Below are 19060 nucleotides of genomic sequence, written 5' to 3'. Positions count from 1 at the left end.
TATGGAAGATCTCTGCCTTTATCTCTAGACAAGGTCACTATCAACTCAAATACAGAATTCACCCTGATCAAACGCATTAATAAAACTCCCAAATCCCTGAAGATCAAGAAAAAATGCAATTTTTTTTTGTATTCACCCCATTTTAGCATTAGCTCTCAAAGCCGTTACACAAACCAAATAGTACGCTCCATGAAGTACACTACTTTTTAAGCACCGATGTTAAGATCCTAACATTTTCCCGAGTTTAGCAGAGGTTAGCAGGAACATAAACTGTTACGGAAAATGATTTTGGAAAGAATATAGAACCAAGTGTAGAAACACTTTAGATACTCCCAGTGATACTGGAAACCAAGTATTTCTATAGCTGAGTTTGTACTCTTTCCTTTAGACAATATATTAGCTCAGCACTCTCCCCAGCTGGCTGTGCAGCAGCAATAAACACTATTCATAAGGGTATGTAAATTTCTGACAGATGTCCAAGCAAAGATGAATAGAAATGACTCATGTTTTGCAAGAGCAAACATGTGAAGATAAGATATATATGAAGAGATTCCCAGAAAATACTCTTTTGCCTGTTGATTTATACATAATATCAAAAGTACAGGCTTTCTAAAGAAAGAGCCTGTCAGCACAACCCAAGTATTTAAATATGAAATCAAGAAGTTGGGCCGGTTTCTTCTCATCATTGCAGAATTATTACAAAACCAACCAGAAACGAGTTCTTACAATTTAGGAAATCCTACCACTCAAGTTTCCCTTTAAAAAGGAGAAAGGACAAAGTCTTTAAAGCATGAAAACATGCAATGACTATTCCATGCAGATATTACAAGGTTAAAAAACACACTTAAAGCTTTTAACTCCTTTGCACTGAAGTGATGGAGGAAAAAACACTTTCATGTATAAAGTTATTAGAATTCTATTCATAATAGGTTTTAAAAGAAACTCTTTGAAGAACTGAAAGCAGTAAGCACGTCTGTTCTACAACAGTGAGATAACACCATACCACATGCAGATACAAACTTCCAAAACAAACAAGATGGCAAAATGCTGCCTACCCTTAGCCCAAATAGACTCCACTTTGATACAACTTGAGAACTGACTGATGTTAAATCAGGTTCCAAAGAAAAAGCCAGAAAACACTTCAGTAGAAGAAATGCAAGCAGTTGATGTCTACCAATGAGTTTTTAAAGCAGAAGCTAAAGAAGCCTGTTTCTCCATATTTTTCAAGCAAGGCACTTTCAGATAAACAAATGCAATCCAGGATTAAGATAATCAGTTTCCATCTCTCATCAGCAATAGTAGGAAATGCTTGTGAAATCTGTATCTGTGCCTCCAAAAAAAAAAAAACCAAACTTTATTTTCTCTGAAGGGGCAAGTATAGTTTGGATGTAGTAAGCAGACTTCTATAAGGAGTGTTCTTTACAGCCCAGAAGAGTTTTACTATTTGTGTATCAAATTCCATTTGAAACTTTTCATCATGTCATTTATTCTAGAGACAACAGAGACTTTTCATGACTGTCATTAACTCTGAAGATAAGGGCATCACACAAATAGAACAGATACCCAGAGGGACTTCTAGACCATTTAAGCAGATGTGGGAGAACAGTCGCACAAGTACTACAATACAACGCACAGGATTTATGGCAGACCTTGAGATGACTTATTGACAGGGCACCCAAGTTGTAGGCTAATACTTACAGGAGGCAAGGAAAACTGTCCAGTAACTTCAGGAGGCCTCATATTGAATGAGTCCTCTCCCAAACTCTCTGGTTCCCCTGATGGATAGGGAGGTGGTGGGTATGGAGGATATTCTTCCATGTATACTTCCAGTGGCAGTGGAGCTTCTAGGCTTGGCTCTTCCATTTTCGGCTGCGTGAGTTCATCGCCATCTGATACTCCCTCAGGTACAGTGTCCAAAGCTACGGAGGGAACAGCAGCTTCACTCTGATCTGCTGGTGTGTTTTCTGCTTCCTCAGCAATGGCCGGTTCTGGCATAGAAGCAGCTGTTTCTTTTTCCGATTCTGCACTTAGATAAGGATTTGGGATTTCTGCTGGGCTTTCAGGACTGGCAGCTGATGCTGTCTGTTTGGAGGGATGTGATGGAGCTGAGATAGTCTCCATTGCAGCCAGAGTGGTCCTCTGATACAACAGCTTCTGAATATTGGGGCCATTAGGTCCTTCTGGCTCAGTAATGGAGCTACGTTTCTTCAGTGGTCTGGGTGCATTGGACAGCTTTTTCCGTAGTGCTTCCAGATCAGCATCACTCTGGTTACGATACGGATTGGATAAGAAAGGCAGCAATTTGGTTGGGCTAAGGGGACGGGGTATTCGCTCTGTTTCGTGATTCTCATGAGCAGAGGCTGTTGTTTCCATCTCAGGCTCCGGACTGCCTGGCTTGCCTTGGAGGTTTGAGTAGACATTCTCTGTCTGCGGCAGCTGATTCTGTACACCAGCTCCTGCCATCACAGGCTTGCCATACACTGCAGAGCAGTTCAGAGAGGGGTGGGGAAAAAAAAAAGTGAATATTTGATCAACAAACCTAGAAAGAACACGTAACCTGATTCACCTATGTAGGGCAAAGCAGCAGAATAACACAATCAACTGAACAGAATTAATCTGGTAACCAGGTTTACCGTTAGTTATCTTGCAAACACAAGACAGATATTTCGCACTTTCTGTTAACGCTGATACACAGCATGTAAGATCCACCCAAGATTCTTACAGGTGCACTAACCTGCTTAATTCCCCTGAGGAACAGCTTTATACCCACAGATCATGTGGAAAGTACATCTGAGGTTTATGAAGACAGAAGGGAGGTAGAGAGTCCACAAGCTTACCACTTGGGAAGTGTGGTCCTCTGGTCTGCGCCCTCGTCAAAGCACTCTGCACTGCCTGCTGGAAGTTCTTCCCAGGAGTCTGCTGTTGCGTGTACATGCTATAAATTGAACTTGCAGCCACAGTTTGAGGCTTTCGAAATGGTGGGAGTGAGGTCTCTTTGGACGGCTGAGGGGTAAAAGGTCTTACGGCTGCTGCTGGAGGACTCTCCTGTTTGGAGGAGGGAAGAATTTGGTCCTGGCTAGAGGAAGAACCTGCAGGCAGTACAGAAATTCTTTGCTGTATCTGCTGAGAAGGATGGGATGGCTGCTGTACCACTGGTTTTTGTTTGCTCCCCATAGTTACAATAGCCAAAGGCAGCTTCTGCAGGTTTCCATCCAGCTTAGTATCAGAAGGTTGCAGATGACTGGCTTGACCAAAGTAAGGCAAGTTTATCTGTTTTGGTTTAGTAGGGACAGGTGGTGGTACCTTTGTTACATTTTTATTGGCTGTCTGAAAGACAAAAAGAAAAAAGGTTAATTAAGATTAAACAGCAAAACGTGTTCTGCTGTGAAGGACCAAAGATCCTCAAAGAATGACACAGTATCTAGCATTTCTGCTGTTGCTGCTATACTGTTTACAATATCAGTGCAAACATGAAGAGACTTCGTAAACATTTTATCATAGTTGTTTACACTTTGAACCCATTCTCTTTAATTCTTTCTGTAGCAGCTCTGTTTAAAACATCAAACAATAGCAGGGCACAGTAATTTCTCTAGAGATAGCGCAGGCACTTAGTAGCATCTGTAGGCAAGAAGCTTGTTTTCCAACAGAGCACTTGCCATCCCCAGTTCTTCTGTGTTACTCCAGCCATACCTGATCAAATCGTGCCCTTGTGCCAAGATTTAGGTGGGAAGTCTTGCTGCAATCAAACATGTGAAGGACACTGCTGCATTAAACAGTGAAACAAGTGTGTAAATGACTTAAAAACACCCCATGCAAATGCCTCTGCGCATATAATCTTGGGGAAAAAAATTACATGCATACATGCTAGTACAAGTAATACAGCCATTTTTATGTATTCAGTCAAAACGTAGATTTTCATCACAGTGACTGTAGGGAACAATTTTGAGTTACCAATTGCCATTAAAAGCCTAAAAGACTTTTTTTCCTTAGAAGCAGTCTTTTAAAAGAAGACCTAGGTACTTTTCAAAGAGCTTCTTGGCAGCAGTATTTGAAGAGCTGTGTAGTAATCCCAGTCAGATGGAATGCAGTAGTTCAAGTTTCCTGCATACCTGTGCTTCTCGCAGGAGATCTTCGCTACTCTGGTTCTTTCTCAGCGTGCCCAGCCCAGCAGACTGGTCCACAGAATCAAACATTGAGAATGGACGCACTTTCTTCTCTTTGTCTCGTAAAAAAGTTTCTCCTTCAGCTGTTGTTAGAGAGAGAGAGAGAAGACAACTTTTAAAAGGGACAACACAATTGTTGGAATGAGAGTCCTGTTCTGTGCAATATTCAAGACAGTGTATGCAGGGAATGCTTTTTGTATCTGCCCTACTCCTGCACTAAGGACCTAAAGGCCTGCCAAATGCTGTATCTTGCAAATTGAACAGAAGCATGTATGAATGCATTAATATCTACTTCACCACCTGAAACAAGTCTCTTAAAAATAAATCCCTGCAACACCATACTAAAGCTTATATGGCAATATTCTTTGACTTTTTTCTGTGCTTTCAAATGAATTCTATATACTTACTGAAGCATTTAGAAGAGACACGTATCATTATCTAGATTCTCCATATTTTAAGATTAGCCAAGCATGTAAGAACATACCTTGTCCTTCACTAGTCACAATTCCTTTTCCTGAAGTCAAGGCTGATCCTTGACTAATATGATTGTCTGCATTTGAACTACTCCAGTCAGTGGCAGATGGAGAAGGTTTTGCACTGGCGACCACAGAACCTAGGAGAGAACAAGTGGAACAGATTAAGCTAAAATAATGTTTTTATTGACTTATTTATTACCAATAGGTTTTTGTAAGAGTCAGGTCTAGACAGTGTACAAGTATATACATGTTAACTGCTATAAATCATATCACTTTAGATTTTTGCTCATTTGTTTTAAACAGAGAATGCAAACCAAGCTCAGAAACAACTATCAAGGCAGCAGCAAAACTGTTTGTCCTAGCACATGTCTGCATTTACAGCATTCAGACATGAAACTTCTCTAGACTCCTTCTTTCCAGTTAGTAAGAAACCTTCCTTGGATATTTACAGTAACTTAAAAGTGACAGGATGGTAAGAAGGGATGAGAAAGATATATTGTGCAAAGAAAAACATGATGCCTTAAAGCATAAATAGATCCTGCCACTGATATCCAAAACAGTAGAAAAATCATTTGTATGTTCAGTGTGCATACAGGCACTGCATTAAAGCTGATCTTCATTCATTGGAGTAGACATCCATAGAATCATAGAATGGTTTGGGTTGGAAGGGACCTTAAAGGTCATCTAGTTCCAACCCCCCTGCCATGGGCTGGAACACCTTCCACTAGACCAGGTTGCTCAAATCCCCAACCAACCTAGCCTTGAACACTTCCAGGGATGGGTCATCCACAACTTCTCTGGACAACCAGGTCCAGTGCCTCCCTACCCTCATAGTAAAAAATTTCTTCCTTATATCTCATCTAAATCTACCCTCTTTCCATTTAAAGCCATTACCCCTCATCCTATCACTACATGCCCTTGTAAAAAGTCCCTCTCTGGCTTTCCTGTAGGCCCCCTTTGGGTACTGGAAGGCTGCGATAAGGTCTCCCCAGAGCCTTCTCTTCTCCAGGTTGAGCAACCCCAACTGTCTCAGCCTGTCTTCACAGGAGAGGTGTTCCAGCCCTCTGATCATCTTCATGGCCCTCCTCTGGACTCGCTCCAACAGGTCCATGTCCTTCGTATCTTGGGGGCCCCAGAGCTGAACACAGTAGTCCAGGTGGGGTCTCACAAGAGCAGAGTAGAGGGGAAGAATCACCTCCCTCGACCTGCTGGTCACGCTTCTTTTTATGCAGCCCAGGATACGGTTGGCTTTCTGAAAATGGGTTGAAAACGCACATTGCCGGGTCATGTTGAGCTTCTCATCAACTAACACCCACAAGTCCTCCTCCTCAGGGTTGCTCTCAATCCATTCTCCACCCAGCCTGCATTTATGCTCAGGATTGTCCTGACCCATGTGCAGGACCTTGCGCTTGGCCTTGTTGAACTTCATGAGGTTCGCACAGGCCCACCTCTCAAGCCTGTCAAGGTCCCTCTGGATGGCATCCCTTCCCTCCAGCATGTTGACCACACCACACAGCTTGGTGTCATCAGCAAACTTGCTGAGGGTGCAGTCAATCACACTGTCCGCGTCACCGACAAAGATGTTAAATAGCGTCAGTCCCCAGTATTGACCCCTGAGGAACACCAGTCTGCTTCAAAAATAACTACGAAAATGCTTGCAACTTGCTATTAGTTTAAATATTTCACCAAATTCTCTCTACTAAATTCTAAATCATCTAGTACAATAAGTGATATTAAATTCAAATAGTAATGATAAGCAGCAGGAGAAAAGCTTCATTCTGACAAAGCATTGGATACTCTCTCTCTAGGAAAGCAAGTCGTTTTGCCCAAATGCTAAAAAAAAAATGAGTGAAGTTTCAGTTCAAATAGCATACCACCACAGATTCCTATAGCAAAAATTAAAATCCTGTATGGACTAGAGCTAAAATTCCACTCCAGGAGTTTTAGGATCTGCAAACCAGATAAAATTAAACAGTTCCCCATTCTCCAATACAGCAAGAGACACTTGGACTGGTTTTGTGTCATGGCTACTTTAATAATACCTGCCAGAACTGGAGATGGAGGGAGGGAGATAAAAAAAAAAAATAAACAGAGCTGTTCTACAGGCTCAGCCTCCATTTTTTCCTTTCAGGAAGATCAGAGTTTCTCTTATTTCTCAGCTGAAAAGTAGCCTTCTCCCAAAATAGCACAGAAGAGATATTTGCAACTCTCCGGTTTCTCCAGACTTCTACTCTTATGGAGCTGAACAGTATCTTGTAGAAGCAAGCTGGAGAGAGAAGCCAGGCAAATCTCCATTAACACTGCTACGAGGAGAGGCCAAGCCTCGTGTCAGGTGTTGGACTTATGTCTCTCCATATTTCTACACCATCAACATGTCAGCAAGTTTATTGCTATTTCTGTGCTACAATCAACTGTCTCCTTTATAATACTTCTTGTAATGTTGGTTAATCTTTTACATGTGTCATTTCCAAAATGCATGATCAGAAAACTTGACTTTGCTACTTTTTAAGTCCAGCCACCAGGTGGTTACCATGTATATCCTAAAACTGCCTCTAGGAACTCAAACACACACTGTTGTATAGTTTCTAGAAGTACTTTTAAATAAATAAATAAATAAATCTCTAGTTTACAGAAAAATCCTCCTACATTCTACACTGTACAACAACCCAGATTGCTCACTAAGAGGATTACTTAATTTACAACACATTGAGTTGTATAACCTCAGTGCTTATAAAGTATATTCACTGGGACAGGAAAATAGTAAGACCAACATCTCAATACTTTGCTTAAAAAGAAAAAAACCAAAACAAAAACAAAAAAAAAGCACAGAAGAAAAAGAAAACAGAGATGGTAGATAAGAAAACAAAATATTTCCAGAGAAGAAATATTAATCATAAGCTATTACCTGCAGGAGCTTTAGCTTGTGAACTGCTCCCAGCTCTCATGTTGGGCAGAGTTTGTGTTTTTAGTGGACCATCAGGTACCTGCAAAGCTTGTGTCCCATCTGAAAATGCTGGTTTCACCAAAAGTTCAGGTCTGGAAGCAATACGTGGCATAGTAGAGGACTGGATATAAGGACCTACTGCTGCCACTCGACTTGGAGCAGAAGCCACTGGCTGGGGTAAATTCCCATCTGAAGAGACCTTTGGAGGAAAAAAAAAAAAAAAAAGAAGAAAATTTAAAGACTGTTATGCTGCAGTATCCATCCATCAGAGTTTGAAAGAGAAGTCAAAAAGGATAAAACGAGTAGAAAGTGATATTCCGATGTTAAAAATGGTTTTCTAAAAAATCTTTAAGAGATAAACATGAGGTAGTAATAGCAAAGAAAAAAAAAAAACCAACCATGACAGCATAAGAGGAGTTCTTGTCCATAAAGAGTAAGTTAACACCAATGTACCGTGAAAAGTACTTTAACAATACAAGACTTCCACCACGTATGGATAAAAATAACAAGTCTAGCATCTGAACAGCCTTCCCCAGAAGCCAGTTTTTACTTCAGACTGTACGGGCCACAAATTAAATTAATTTTTTGTTATTAAATATCCCACACTTACTGGTACATTCTCTTTCTGTTGCAGAGCTGCCTTTTTCTTCCACAGGCGCTCTCGCAGCTCATTAACACGCTTATCCATGACTGCCACCTCCGAGTTGCGCTTGTTCAAACACTCCCTCTGTTGCTGCAGCTTGGCATTCTGCTCCTGGTTCAGTTTGTTCCTCAACTGAATAAATTCACAAAGCAGGGGTGGGGGGGCGGGGAGGAGGGGAAAACAACAAAAATCAAAACAAATTAACTTTCAGGATGGGGGACAGGAAACAGTTACAAAGAGAAAAGCCTTCTAAAAAGTCAAGTCATGCTGGCAAACTCAGATTATTTTCTCCAGAGAAAGTGTTGGTTAGTCTCCAAATTTTGCAGAGAGGAAAGGTATAAACAGTGCGTGCTCCTTCCCCTGTTTACGTTGAACCCAGTAGAACTAACCCTTCATCCTCAGCACACAGGCAGCCACACAGCTCTGTCAGGAACAGGAGCAATAGGATTTCTTTCTGACATAGTAAGAAACAACCCAACCAAGTTTTAGCCCTTAGAGTTCTGGGTCACAAGCTGGCTTTCCATTACCTGTAGCTCCTTATACAGGCGGTCAAGCTCAGCTACAGCCGACTGGTTGTCGTGGTAACCATCAATTCGGCCGTTCTTCAGCATCTCCAGTTGCCTGGTGAGTTCCTCTACCTTTGACACCGCCAGCACCAGCTCGCGCTGCTTTTGCTGGAACAGGCTGTTCATCTGTTCAATCTCCTCCACTGGAGAGGACGAGAGAGCACAATAGCTGCCCTGAGAAACAGCCGAGCGTGGGCTGCTCCCAAGGCAGCAGTTAAGGGGACAGAGAGCACCGTGCCGGCCTCCGGAGCAGCGCTGCACGCAGGCTGCAGCCGACTGCCGCAACTCACGGTCCCTGTCAAAGCAGCTCCTCCTCGAAGCAGTTGTAAAAGCAAACGCGCTAGCGAGATTACGTAAATTCAGTCTACTTAGAGCACTGATGAGGAGAGAAAGAGAGTATTTTTCACTTTCTGAAGTATGGAGACAAACAAAAACGGCATTGCCAGGCTAAATTTCATCTGTAGAAGCCTAAATTCACTTAATGTTGAATTTCACAGGAAGAGGCTCACTCAGCCACAAGGCATATTTATGATATTTAAAACTCTGAATTTAGGTTGTAGGAACTCAATGACAAAACACTCGAGCTGTTATATTAAACAAAGACTCAGAGGGCTTTTTGCATCTATTACAAACAGCTGTAATCAGCTGCTCCCACTGCCAAAACTGTTGCACTACAGAACAAAGTTTAGGGTATCAGTAGGAGTTCAAGCAAGTACCAAGAACCAGACCTGCTGGGGAGGGTGCAGGGAAACAGATACGCATGCTCCAAGATCTTGTATTACTCTACCATTCATCTACTCCTTTAAGCTGATGTTTATTTTGTGCACACCCCCAAACAGAAAATGCATTCTCCCCATACAAAAACACTTTTGCTTTATATGTAAAACATCATGCTTCCAAATAAAATATATTTATATTTTAACTTAATAAACCAATATATTTTCATCTGCATCCAGCTGGAAATGACAAATTCTGCCCAATAAATACAGAGGTAGAGTGAAAAGGTAGGCAGAAGAATATGTGTTGATATGAAGTCTGAAATAAATATTTAATGTTGCATCAACATGCTGAACTGCAAGCACCCAACTAGCACAGTAGCAAGCCAGACACTAGTCGGATTTCCATAATTAAAAAGAAAATACTCAGCCACTTTGGCCATTAAGTTACCTCTTGCGTAAGAGGCAACGTGGGTATCAGGCCAAGCTTTGTTACAGGCCAAGAAAATAACACTCTAAATGTATGGGGTATTAGCATCAAGGATGGAAAAAGTTACTGTGGTACACAAAGGGATAGCAAGGAAAAAACCTACACTAATTAAAAAGCAGATATGCTAGGCTCAAAACACAGGGTGCCCTTATGGGATATTTTAAAATACAGTAAGAAAAATATATTTTGTTCTAGGTAATTCAGGAGTTTTCCTGGTAAATACAAGATGTGAAATTGTTAAGATTAACATTTCCTGGAACACTGTAAATGCCACCTCTGAATCACTGAAATCGCCAGAAATTTTAGAGCTCCAAGAACCACACTTCATGAAAAATCACAGGCTACTTTCCCCAAGCAGCAACTCACCTAATTTCCCATTGCTGAGTCTTTTTTGCTCCACATGGCCTTTCAGTGCTCTCACTTTCTTAAGTTTGGCTTCCTGATTCTCAGCAATTTCCTTTAATCGCTTCAGTTTTTCCTGTTCAGCAGCTTGCTGTTGCTGGCGCTGATCTTGCTGTTTCAGGAATTTCAGACGTTGCTCCTGCAGTCAAGACAAGGAAATTTTTTTTTTTTTTTAACATGAACGTATGATAAGGTACTGACAAAAACAGTCTCAAAACTTAAAAACGATTAATTGCCACAGCAGCTCAGATCAGCTTTAGGCCAGTATACTGACTTCACAGTGTCAAGGGAAGTCTGAGAGAATAGAGCAAACGTGTACTGATTCTGTCCCAATACAATCCTCCAGGTACAACCATTCTGTAGTACAAGAACCTACAGAAACAGAGGTGGTATCCACATCTAACAGCCCTTGGTAAATTTTTCTTTCATGAAATTGCTCAAAACCCTTTAAAGCCTACGAAAGATTTAGTATTCATGTTCCATGATATTTGCCAATTTCATTTAATCACTACTTGGCTCTTGAGTTGCAAGAGCTAATGATTATTTTCCCTCTACCTTTTCCATGCTGCTTGTACTTTACAGATCTCTATCATATGTCACATTTTAAACAACTGTAAGTCATGCTGGAATATATTAGACATTCTTTATACAGAAGGTATTCCATAAATTATTGATCATTTTCATCACTCTGTATTTTTATTAGTTCTGCGAGAACCTCCTTAAGATGGGGGATCACTGCATACTAAAGCTCTCAAAATTTACAATTTCCTGGTAGTGATCACTGCTATCACAACAGAGGTGATTCAAGACATGGGAAAACCTTCACAGTGACCTGGCTCCCATTTATACAACAGACATCATCTCAGTGGAGAGGATCCTTCTGCCTCTCCAAGAGTATAAGAATAAAATGGTGTGCTATCAAGTTTCTATATACAGACATCTATAGTTTAGAGCTAAAAGAAACCACTATATCACTTATAGAGACTTCCTTTAAATCACTGGCCATTACACATGGCTTCTAGTTCTAGAGATGATAGGTTGTTCCAGAGGTAGGTGAACTACTAAGACTTTCCCAAGCACCCACTAACAGCCAAGACTACCACTGCTTACTAACATTAGAACTCAACACGTCCTCGAAAAAAATCACCACTCATATTTAGAACAGGGACTCTTGTGCACTTTGAATAAAAAAGGAAGAGCAAAAGCATGAGCTTGCCTTCCGGAGAAAGCCAGGCAGCACCTGCAGTGTATGCACTAATTTAGAGTCAATCCCACACAGGAAAATGTCAAAAAATAGATAATACAGCTCATGTCTAAAAAGAAAGTGTATTTTTCCCCCCTCAGAATCTATTTTTAATATTGCATCTGATTTCAGAAGGCAGAAAAGAGGCAATGGAAAGCCTCTCTTTGGAGCAAACCTGGTTTCCTAAATGCCCTTTCAGGGAGACAATGTTAAATGAAAAACTCTCCCATGGGACACCCATAAGGCTACTCTTCTGCAAACCACAGGCAGCAGACACCTACCTGTATGGGTAGCTATCCAGTCTCAAACTCTTTTTTTTTTTTTTTAAATCTTGTACGATTCCCTTTATAGTAATATAGTAAATATATATATAATGTTCCTATATCTGGTTTCATATAGACAGTGACTACAGTGTTATTGCTATTTATAAGACCAAGGTCTATTACTGCCACCTGTGAGTGAAACCACCAAAAGTTACAAGAGTTTAGGCTCTGCTTTTATATGAAACACTCACCTGTCATTTGGCACCAAGAGGGCAACATTCTACCTTGACAAATTAATCTGAGCAGGATAGGTATTAACTGTGCTGCTAAAGATCAAGTGAAAACTAATCACTTCACTGATTGACGGATTTCTTACATTTATATTTGCATCTTCTTCATACCAGTTCTTACCATAAAACAGAAATAAAGTTTTATTTGCTATTTTGACAGGCCATAGTACCACTTTGCAGGTGCTTCAGAACCATTACAAAGCCATAGTTTGAAGCAGTCCCCCAAGATACACCTACCAAAAGCCAAGGGACCCAAACAAGATGCTAAACATGGGGTGGGTGCTAGAACTCAGCTACCTTGAAAGGAGAGTGAGACGGGGCTTCTGACAGAGGAAGAGTAGCAAGACCAAGAGCCCCAGAGCAGCCTTCTTCCCCTGTAGAGCACATTCTGAAAGGCATGGGAACTCATCCATCCAAACAGCCGAGTGCTCTTCAGGATGGGCTTGCATTTAATGACTCTTTGCAAAAAGCAGCATTTTCTATGGTATTTTCAAGAGTAGTGTGTACCAACAACACTTAAGTCAAGTACGAAATCCATGCCACCATTCTGAGGAGTCATTCAGAGTATTTTTTCCCCTAAACAATTTAGGAGCACCCTGTGTGCTTTCATTAGCTTTTCTGTTATTGTTCAGCAAACATTTTATAAATCATTCTCCTAGTTACTTTTATCACATACGTGCCATCTTTTCCAGACAGCTGCCCCAGGAAACCAGGCACATTGAACTCTTGTCAGGAGAAAGCAAGATATCATTACAGGACAGCATTATATCCAGAGACAAAAGCATTGTTTGGTGATCAAACTGGTGAATGGCTGGTCACGACACAGAACACAAATAGGGCTGGCAGAGCCACCAGGGTGAATGACAATATATTAATGTTATATGCCCTATCCTTTCAGTAAGCTATATGGTCACTTATATCACTGGCATTATTTTAATGTTTTACTGCTAGATATTTGCATAGGTTGACTTTCAAATTTAAAAAGAGGGAGCCAAAGAAAGGGAGCCCTCTGTTTACAAGAGCTGAAAAAAAACACAAATCCCCAACCCTCCCTCCACCTCATGTGACTCTTACTACCTTTGTTCCTGGCTGTAAACAAATCTCATTCCAAACTCACCTTGTTAGCCAGCATTTGCTGTTGAGCCTCAATTTGTTGCTGCTGGCGTGATGCCATTTCCTGAAGTTCAGCCAGTGTCATATCCATCCTTGGAGCACTGACCTGTCAAAGAAAATCCAAAGCATGCTAAGTCTAGAATTTTTAATTTGGCTAGCGTGCAACTCCATAGAGCTACTGCAGAAAAGTATGATAAAGGTCTTTAAAAAAATAATAACAAATAATAGCAACACACACAAGCTGACATCTCTTGAAACATTAATATTTCTAGCAAAATCTCAGCAGCATTTTAAAGAGGCATTTCAGAGCCCTTTATAATCAAGCTCAGCATGAATCAGCTTTGACTGACTGAGCCCAGAATGCTCAGCACACAGCAGGATTGATCTGTGGTCGTAGGTGTACCGTTCAAATTCAATTCAAAGCACTTCAATGCAAGTTGAAGAAAACAGAAAGTTTAAATATCGCGGGGGGAAAAACCCACCACCCTCAAAGGTAGCATTATTATTACATGAGTTACCTGTTCACATCTGTTTCCTAAACCTAGATTCAATCTTATATTCATAATTATATCTTCTGGACCAAGAAAAAATGACAGACAGTGGATTCAATGCTGAAACACTAACTGGTCTCAACTTGAAATCTGGAACTAAGGGATCTCTGACACAAAACTGAACATGAAATTACTAACAAACTGAAGGAAAACAAGAGAAAATTTTCAATGGGAGTAGAAAAGGGAAAGTATGCTGAATTTGTATGGGTGATATCAGAGCAGCAAACACAGATATGGCAACCAATGGATCTCAGAGACATCTTAAGAACTAAAAATCAAGGGTGATAATTGTTAGAGGCTTTGTGTCTGTTTTACAGCAATCATTAGAGATCTCTCCAAAATAGCCTCTTAGTTTCCAGGGTAGGATTTGCACCAGTATCTCAAAGGAAGGGAAGCCTCCATTTTCACTATACTGGCCGCTGCATCAAGCACTTACTCCATTCTCTATTCTTCGATCACCAGGCACTTTCACACCATTTCTTTTTAAGGCTGGATCTTGAGACCTTTGGCCAGTCCCTACAAGAAATACAGGATAGTCAAAGACGGTAAGGTATTTTAGGATTTTTCTTATCCCTTTAGACATAGCATTCAATACAAAAGGCGAAACACTACAATCATTTTGTTTTAGAATCTGAACAACTGTTCTTCCCATGCTCTTGCCACTTAGAGAAACTTGACTGATGACACAAGATATTTTTGTGAGACTGCTGTTCAATGTCAACATTTATTTTGAGATACAAGACTGTTTAAAAATAGACAAACAAAAAAGCTTAACCAACAGTATGCTATTTCAATATTTCTCCCGTGGTCAACAGGCCCCTAGTAAGTCTGCATTACAGATTAATAGTCACAAAAACATGTTCCCCTCTACAAATGACACAAAAATATCTGGTTAATTCAGTGAGGCATTTAGACCACAGTGTCTTAAAACCAGCATCTAGATGTTCTGGTGTGCCTTTGTCAACTGTCTCACAGAGAATATGAATAACAACAGATAAAGGTTAGTCACCTATCATGAAAGATGCACCACTTAATCTACAGCTGATTATTTGCACATAACAAAGTTTAAAAGCACAATTTTTTTTTTCCTGGCAGTCATTGTGACAGTAAAGATGCTACTTAACTAGAATCCTACTTTAATGTTTCCATCAAATTATGTACAAATGGTGTTCAGATGCCAAAGACCAAGCTCGCTCATTTGCCTGTAGGACATACATGTACTACAGGATGAAACCATCTCTGTTCACTTCTTAGGTATTCTTAGGTATCACTTGATACCTATTTCAAGAGCATATTCTTGCAAGACTAACTGCAGACCTCCTAACTATTCATTTGCTCTTCCTCAAACATATTGCTTAGCAATGCCGTGGCCAATAAAATGCCAATAATCCTTATACTATAAGCACTCTGGACTTGAAAAATAACAGTGTGACAACTAAGCTGCACTGTAAGATCCTTAGTAGGTAGAGATAGCACAGCTTTAACTTTTCATGTACTCATTCTACCATCATTACACGTTTCAAACATCAAGATACATTTAGCCATTTTAAAATACACTGGGTACAATGCCACTTAACACAAATGCGGTATTTCCAACACCAAGGAAGATTACCAAGGATGAAAACAGAAAAAGGGGAGGAAGAAGACTGATTTAAAGGTGAAAGTGTTAAGGATTCTACTGAAGAGATTAACATGAGATGCACAGAAAAACCTTGAAAAGCAAAAAATCATTTTCTTTTTAGGTTTCATATTTAGATTTACAATGCACAGATATTACATTCTCAGAGAACTTGACTAGGCAGTTCATTTAATGCTATTCCTGAAACTAATATGAACGTGTAGACTGTGGGAGAAACATCGAAGAACTCCATCTTTTGCCAAGTATGCTAAGTTTATCACCCTGGTAAAGTACTATCCAGGTGAAACATCCTAAGCCCAAATAACAAGTTACATTACTGGACAACAGTTTGGTTACTAGATTTAAAAGAGACCATCACAGATCTCTAGGTATTTAGCCGTGGCTAATATATTTAATACAGGATGCGCTTGGATGCTTTGGTGACGACCAGCTCTAGAAAACCTCCAGAAGTTCCAATTTGGATTTAATGTCCCCAGATCTTGCAAGGAAGGATGAAGTATTTACTAAAATGAACAAGTTTTCTGTTACTAGCATTCTCTATTCGTAAGAAAATAATGGCCAGACCAAAGAGGGCTGCAATACCATACTGACTACCAATATTAATAAACAACACACACAAGCTGTTTCCTTATCCTTGAGGAATGAAATGAAACTTAGACAAGTGGACCAGCTGAGATCAACACCTACCTGCTTCCCGGCAGGGAGAGCGTTCATGCCGAAGAAAGAAACGAACCTCACTTCTCTGCATTCCAAAGCGCTGCAAAATATCCAGCATCCGTTCATTATCGGCTATGGGACGTTCTGAAAAAGTAAAAAGCCAGTTGACTGTTACATCCCTATGTAGCTTGGGCACATACCAAAACAAAAAAAAAATCTGCCCATCATCTTTCACCTGAACACCTTTTATTACTCGGGTACAGTGTGTGCATGTAACCCTTGCCCTCATCCAAAGCACTTCTAACTTTCCCTTAGGAAGGCGCTGTACACTCCTTGCTTCTGAAATTAAACCAGCGCCTCTGAAAAGTAGATACACTCCTTTAAAAGTCAGTCCCCAAAGGGAGAAGCTGAGGCACTGTCACAGCCCAAGGGGTAGCAAACAAGCAATTCAGAGCTTTCAGCTCTAGTGCCTTGAGTTTTGTATTTGCAAATCATCTCACCCACTCACCACCACAGGAAATGTGCTGGCATACCTTTTGCTCCACTTCTGTGGAACCTCAGACAAACTTATTTCTCAGTCATTCCCGCCCCCTCCTCAAGGGCTCCCCTGCCTCGATTCCTACTCCTATTCCAATAAGAAATAAGAGAGATGCAAAGATAAACTCTCAGAGAAGAAGAATTCTTCTCTTAATGCTTCCTAAGGATTGCAATCAAATGCCAGATTGCAGGCCTTGCATTCAAGCTCAGGCAGAAGCACTCAATACCCTGAAGAGGCTCCTACGCAGTACTCAACAGGCCTGATCCTCAGCAAGCCATCACAGCTCCTGTCACTTCAAGTGTTCTCCTATAGCTCCTGTCAGCCATAGATCCAGCTCACTCTCTCAGACAGCAAATTTGATGAAGTTCAGAATACATGTGTTTCAAAAGCTGTGCTTCTGATAAACCTGGAAAAGCCAAACTATTTTGGATTCATGGCTCAAAGAAAAGAAAGAGACAGTGAAAAGGAACTCCAATAAGAATTTGCTATTCTTTTCAGACAGTTAAGATGAGATTTCTTAAAAAGTTACATGCACAGGTCCACTGAATTCCTTTTCCTGCTCTTGTTCCCAAGTTCAGGATTCAGTCACATTTCCAATTTTTAAGCCTTACTTGTTGCCTTTTGATATTGCAAAAATCCAGTGGGAGTCTTTATCTACTGCCTTCATTTACCAGTACTCCTCCCTTCCTGTATTGCTGTTCTTCCAAATTTTACACACTTCATAGCTGAGCATTCACAGAGAGTATATAATTAGAATTACTTATTAGCCTCTAAATCTTTACATAGAAGCAATTGCTTTTGTTAATCTAGACAATTTACCATACATTTTTACACCTATGTTAAAAGTGATGGCAAATATGTGGTCAATACATTATAGCAGTCAACTTTCTGCGGTCAGGATACTGTCATAGTATCTTATGACAACATCTGAGACTCACGATCAGGTTAGATCCATTTGCACTGGGTGCCAGACAAACGGAATATATTGTTCCTGGTCTGAGAAATAAGACAAGCAGACAAATACTGAAATTAAATACCCCCACTTTTACACCAGTTTCGTTTTTCCTGACATTGCTTTTGTTGGATGTTTGGAGGGGAGAGGGGAGAAATCAGAGAGTAGTTCTTTCATATTCAATGGAGAGTCTTTCGAAGTCACTATCTTAATATGGAATAATCATTTCAGGAGAAAAATTGTTAGTGTTAAGTATAAATGTTTTCAGTTTCATAAGACGAGGAGCTACCAACATATGTTTCCAGCACGTGAAAAGCTCTTTTCAACATAAAAGTGTTCCTTTAAATGAAAATGCTGCAGCTGCGCTCAAGCAATCTAGGAAGGAAAATTTCTGGAGTCATTGTCAAAAGAGATTAGCTTTACAGAATAAGCAAGTAGGTCACTGTTACAGAAAAAGCAGTCTCTTGGCGGTTACTTGTCTAGACAGCTAAATAAGCTCTTCATCTACTAAACCTTAATTCAAGAAAAAAAAAAAAGGCAAAAACAAAAAACCAACAGTAACACTGTCAGATTTCCATCTTAAAGAATATACAGCAGGTTTATAAGAAGATTTCTAGCAGCTCGGCAATACTTCAACTAGAACTCTATAATCAAGGGAGATGCCCTTTACACAAGGATTCTGTTAATACCACTCAGTGACTTCAAAGGAAGGTCAAAGAGATTTCAAATACCAAACAAAACTACATTTGGAAAGCTCAAGAAGAAAGGACAAAAAAAATCGGACTTCATTTTTTTTATTCCCTGTCTCAAAGGAAAAAAAATAAAAATCTTTATACACGCACACACCTTTTGACTGCTTTCCACGGTGGCCAAGGCAGTCACCTAACAGAATTCTGGCAATAATAGGAAGATCAAGAAATTTTGCCCTGGTACTCATCAAATTTCAAGTAAAACTGGGAGGACAGGGAGTAGTAAACTTGCCCCCTTCAGGGAGCAGAGTGCCTCAAGCACACTTGCAGCAATCTTTCAAAGTACACTTAATAAGGTCTGACAACAGAAGCTAAAGTTCCTGAGCAAGCGTCAGAAAGAGACACACGCAAGTGATCTAAGAAGGATCTCAGTAATTGAAGTCTGAGAAGTCATTTTCCAACATAAATCTTTTGTTTTTACCCCAGAAAGTTAGCTGCTGTGCACCATGTTTGTTTTAAAATAAAGTTTAATTTGTTCAGTGTAAAACACAAACAAAATAGAAGTCATGGCATACCTTGGCAAAACAAGATAGTGAACTTTGCTGACATCTAAAATGAGATTAGGCAAAAGCTAAAAGTATTTCTCTCCATCCCTGCACCCCCCACCCCAAATCCAAGATATGCATGAAAACATATCTTGCAAATGGTTGCTACTGGATGTTATA

At 40.3% G+C, this 19060-nt stretch overlaps 1 protein-coding gene across 2 annotated transcripts in view; it reads right to left on the bottom strand.

Moving 5' to 3' along the window:
• The window catches only part of TP53BP2 (tumor protein p53 binding protein 2), a 50688-nt gene that overhangs the window by 8929 nt on the left and 22699 nt on the right, over nucleotides 1-19060 (bottom strand). For both annotated transcript variants that reach the window (XM_052805434.1, XM_052805435.1), the window contains exons 3-13: nucleotides 16187-16300; nucleotides 14297-14376; nucleotides 13314-13415; nucleotides 10365-10539; nucleotides 8754-8935; nucleotides 8194-8358; nucleotides 7545-7782; nucleotides 4648-4776; nucleotides 4110-4246; nucleotides 2838-3327; nucleotides 1699-2480 (exon numbers count right to left, since the gene is read on the bottom strand). In XM_052805434.1, the coding sequence (XP_052661394.1) occupies nucleotides 1699-2480; nucleotides 2838-3327; nucleotides 4110-4246; nucleotides 4648-4776; nucleotides 7545-7782; nucleotides 8194-8358; nucleotides 8754-8935; nucleotides 10365-10539; nucleotides 13314-13415; nucleotides 14297-14376; nucleotides 16187-16300 (2594 nt within the window). The remainder of the gene's footprint in view (nucleotides 1-1698; nucleotides 2481-2837; nucleotides 3328-4109; nucleotides 4247-4647; nucleotides 4777-7544; nucleotides 7783-8193; nucleotides 8359-8753; nucleotides 8936-10364; nucleotides 10540-13313; nucleotides 13416-14296; nucleotides 14377-16186; nucleotides 16301-19060) is intronic.

This window comes from Harpia harpyja, chromosome 13, assembly GCF_026419915.1.
Source record: "Harpia harpyja isolate bHarHar1 chromosome 13, bHarHar1 primary haplotype, whole genome shotgun sequence".
NCBI lineage: Eukaryota > Metazoa > Chordata > Aves > Accipitriformes > Accipitridae > Harpia > Harpia harpyja.
Note: the sequence above shows the minus strand (reverse complement) of the source record. Positions and strands in the feature narration are given on the sequence as shown.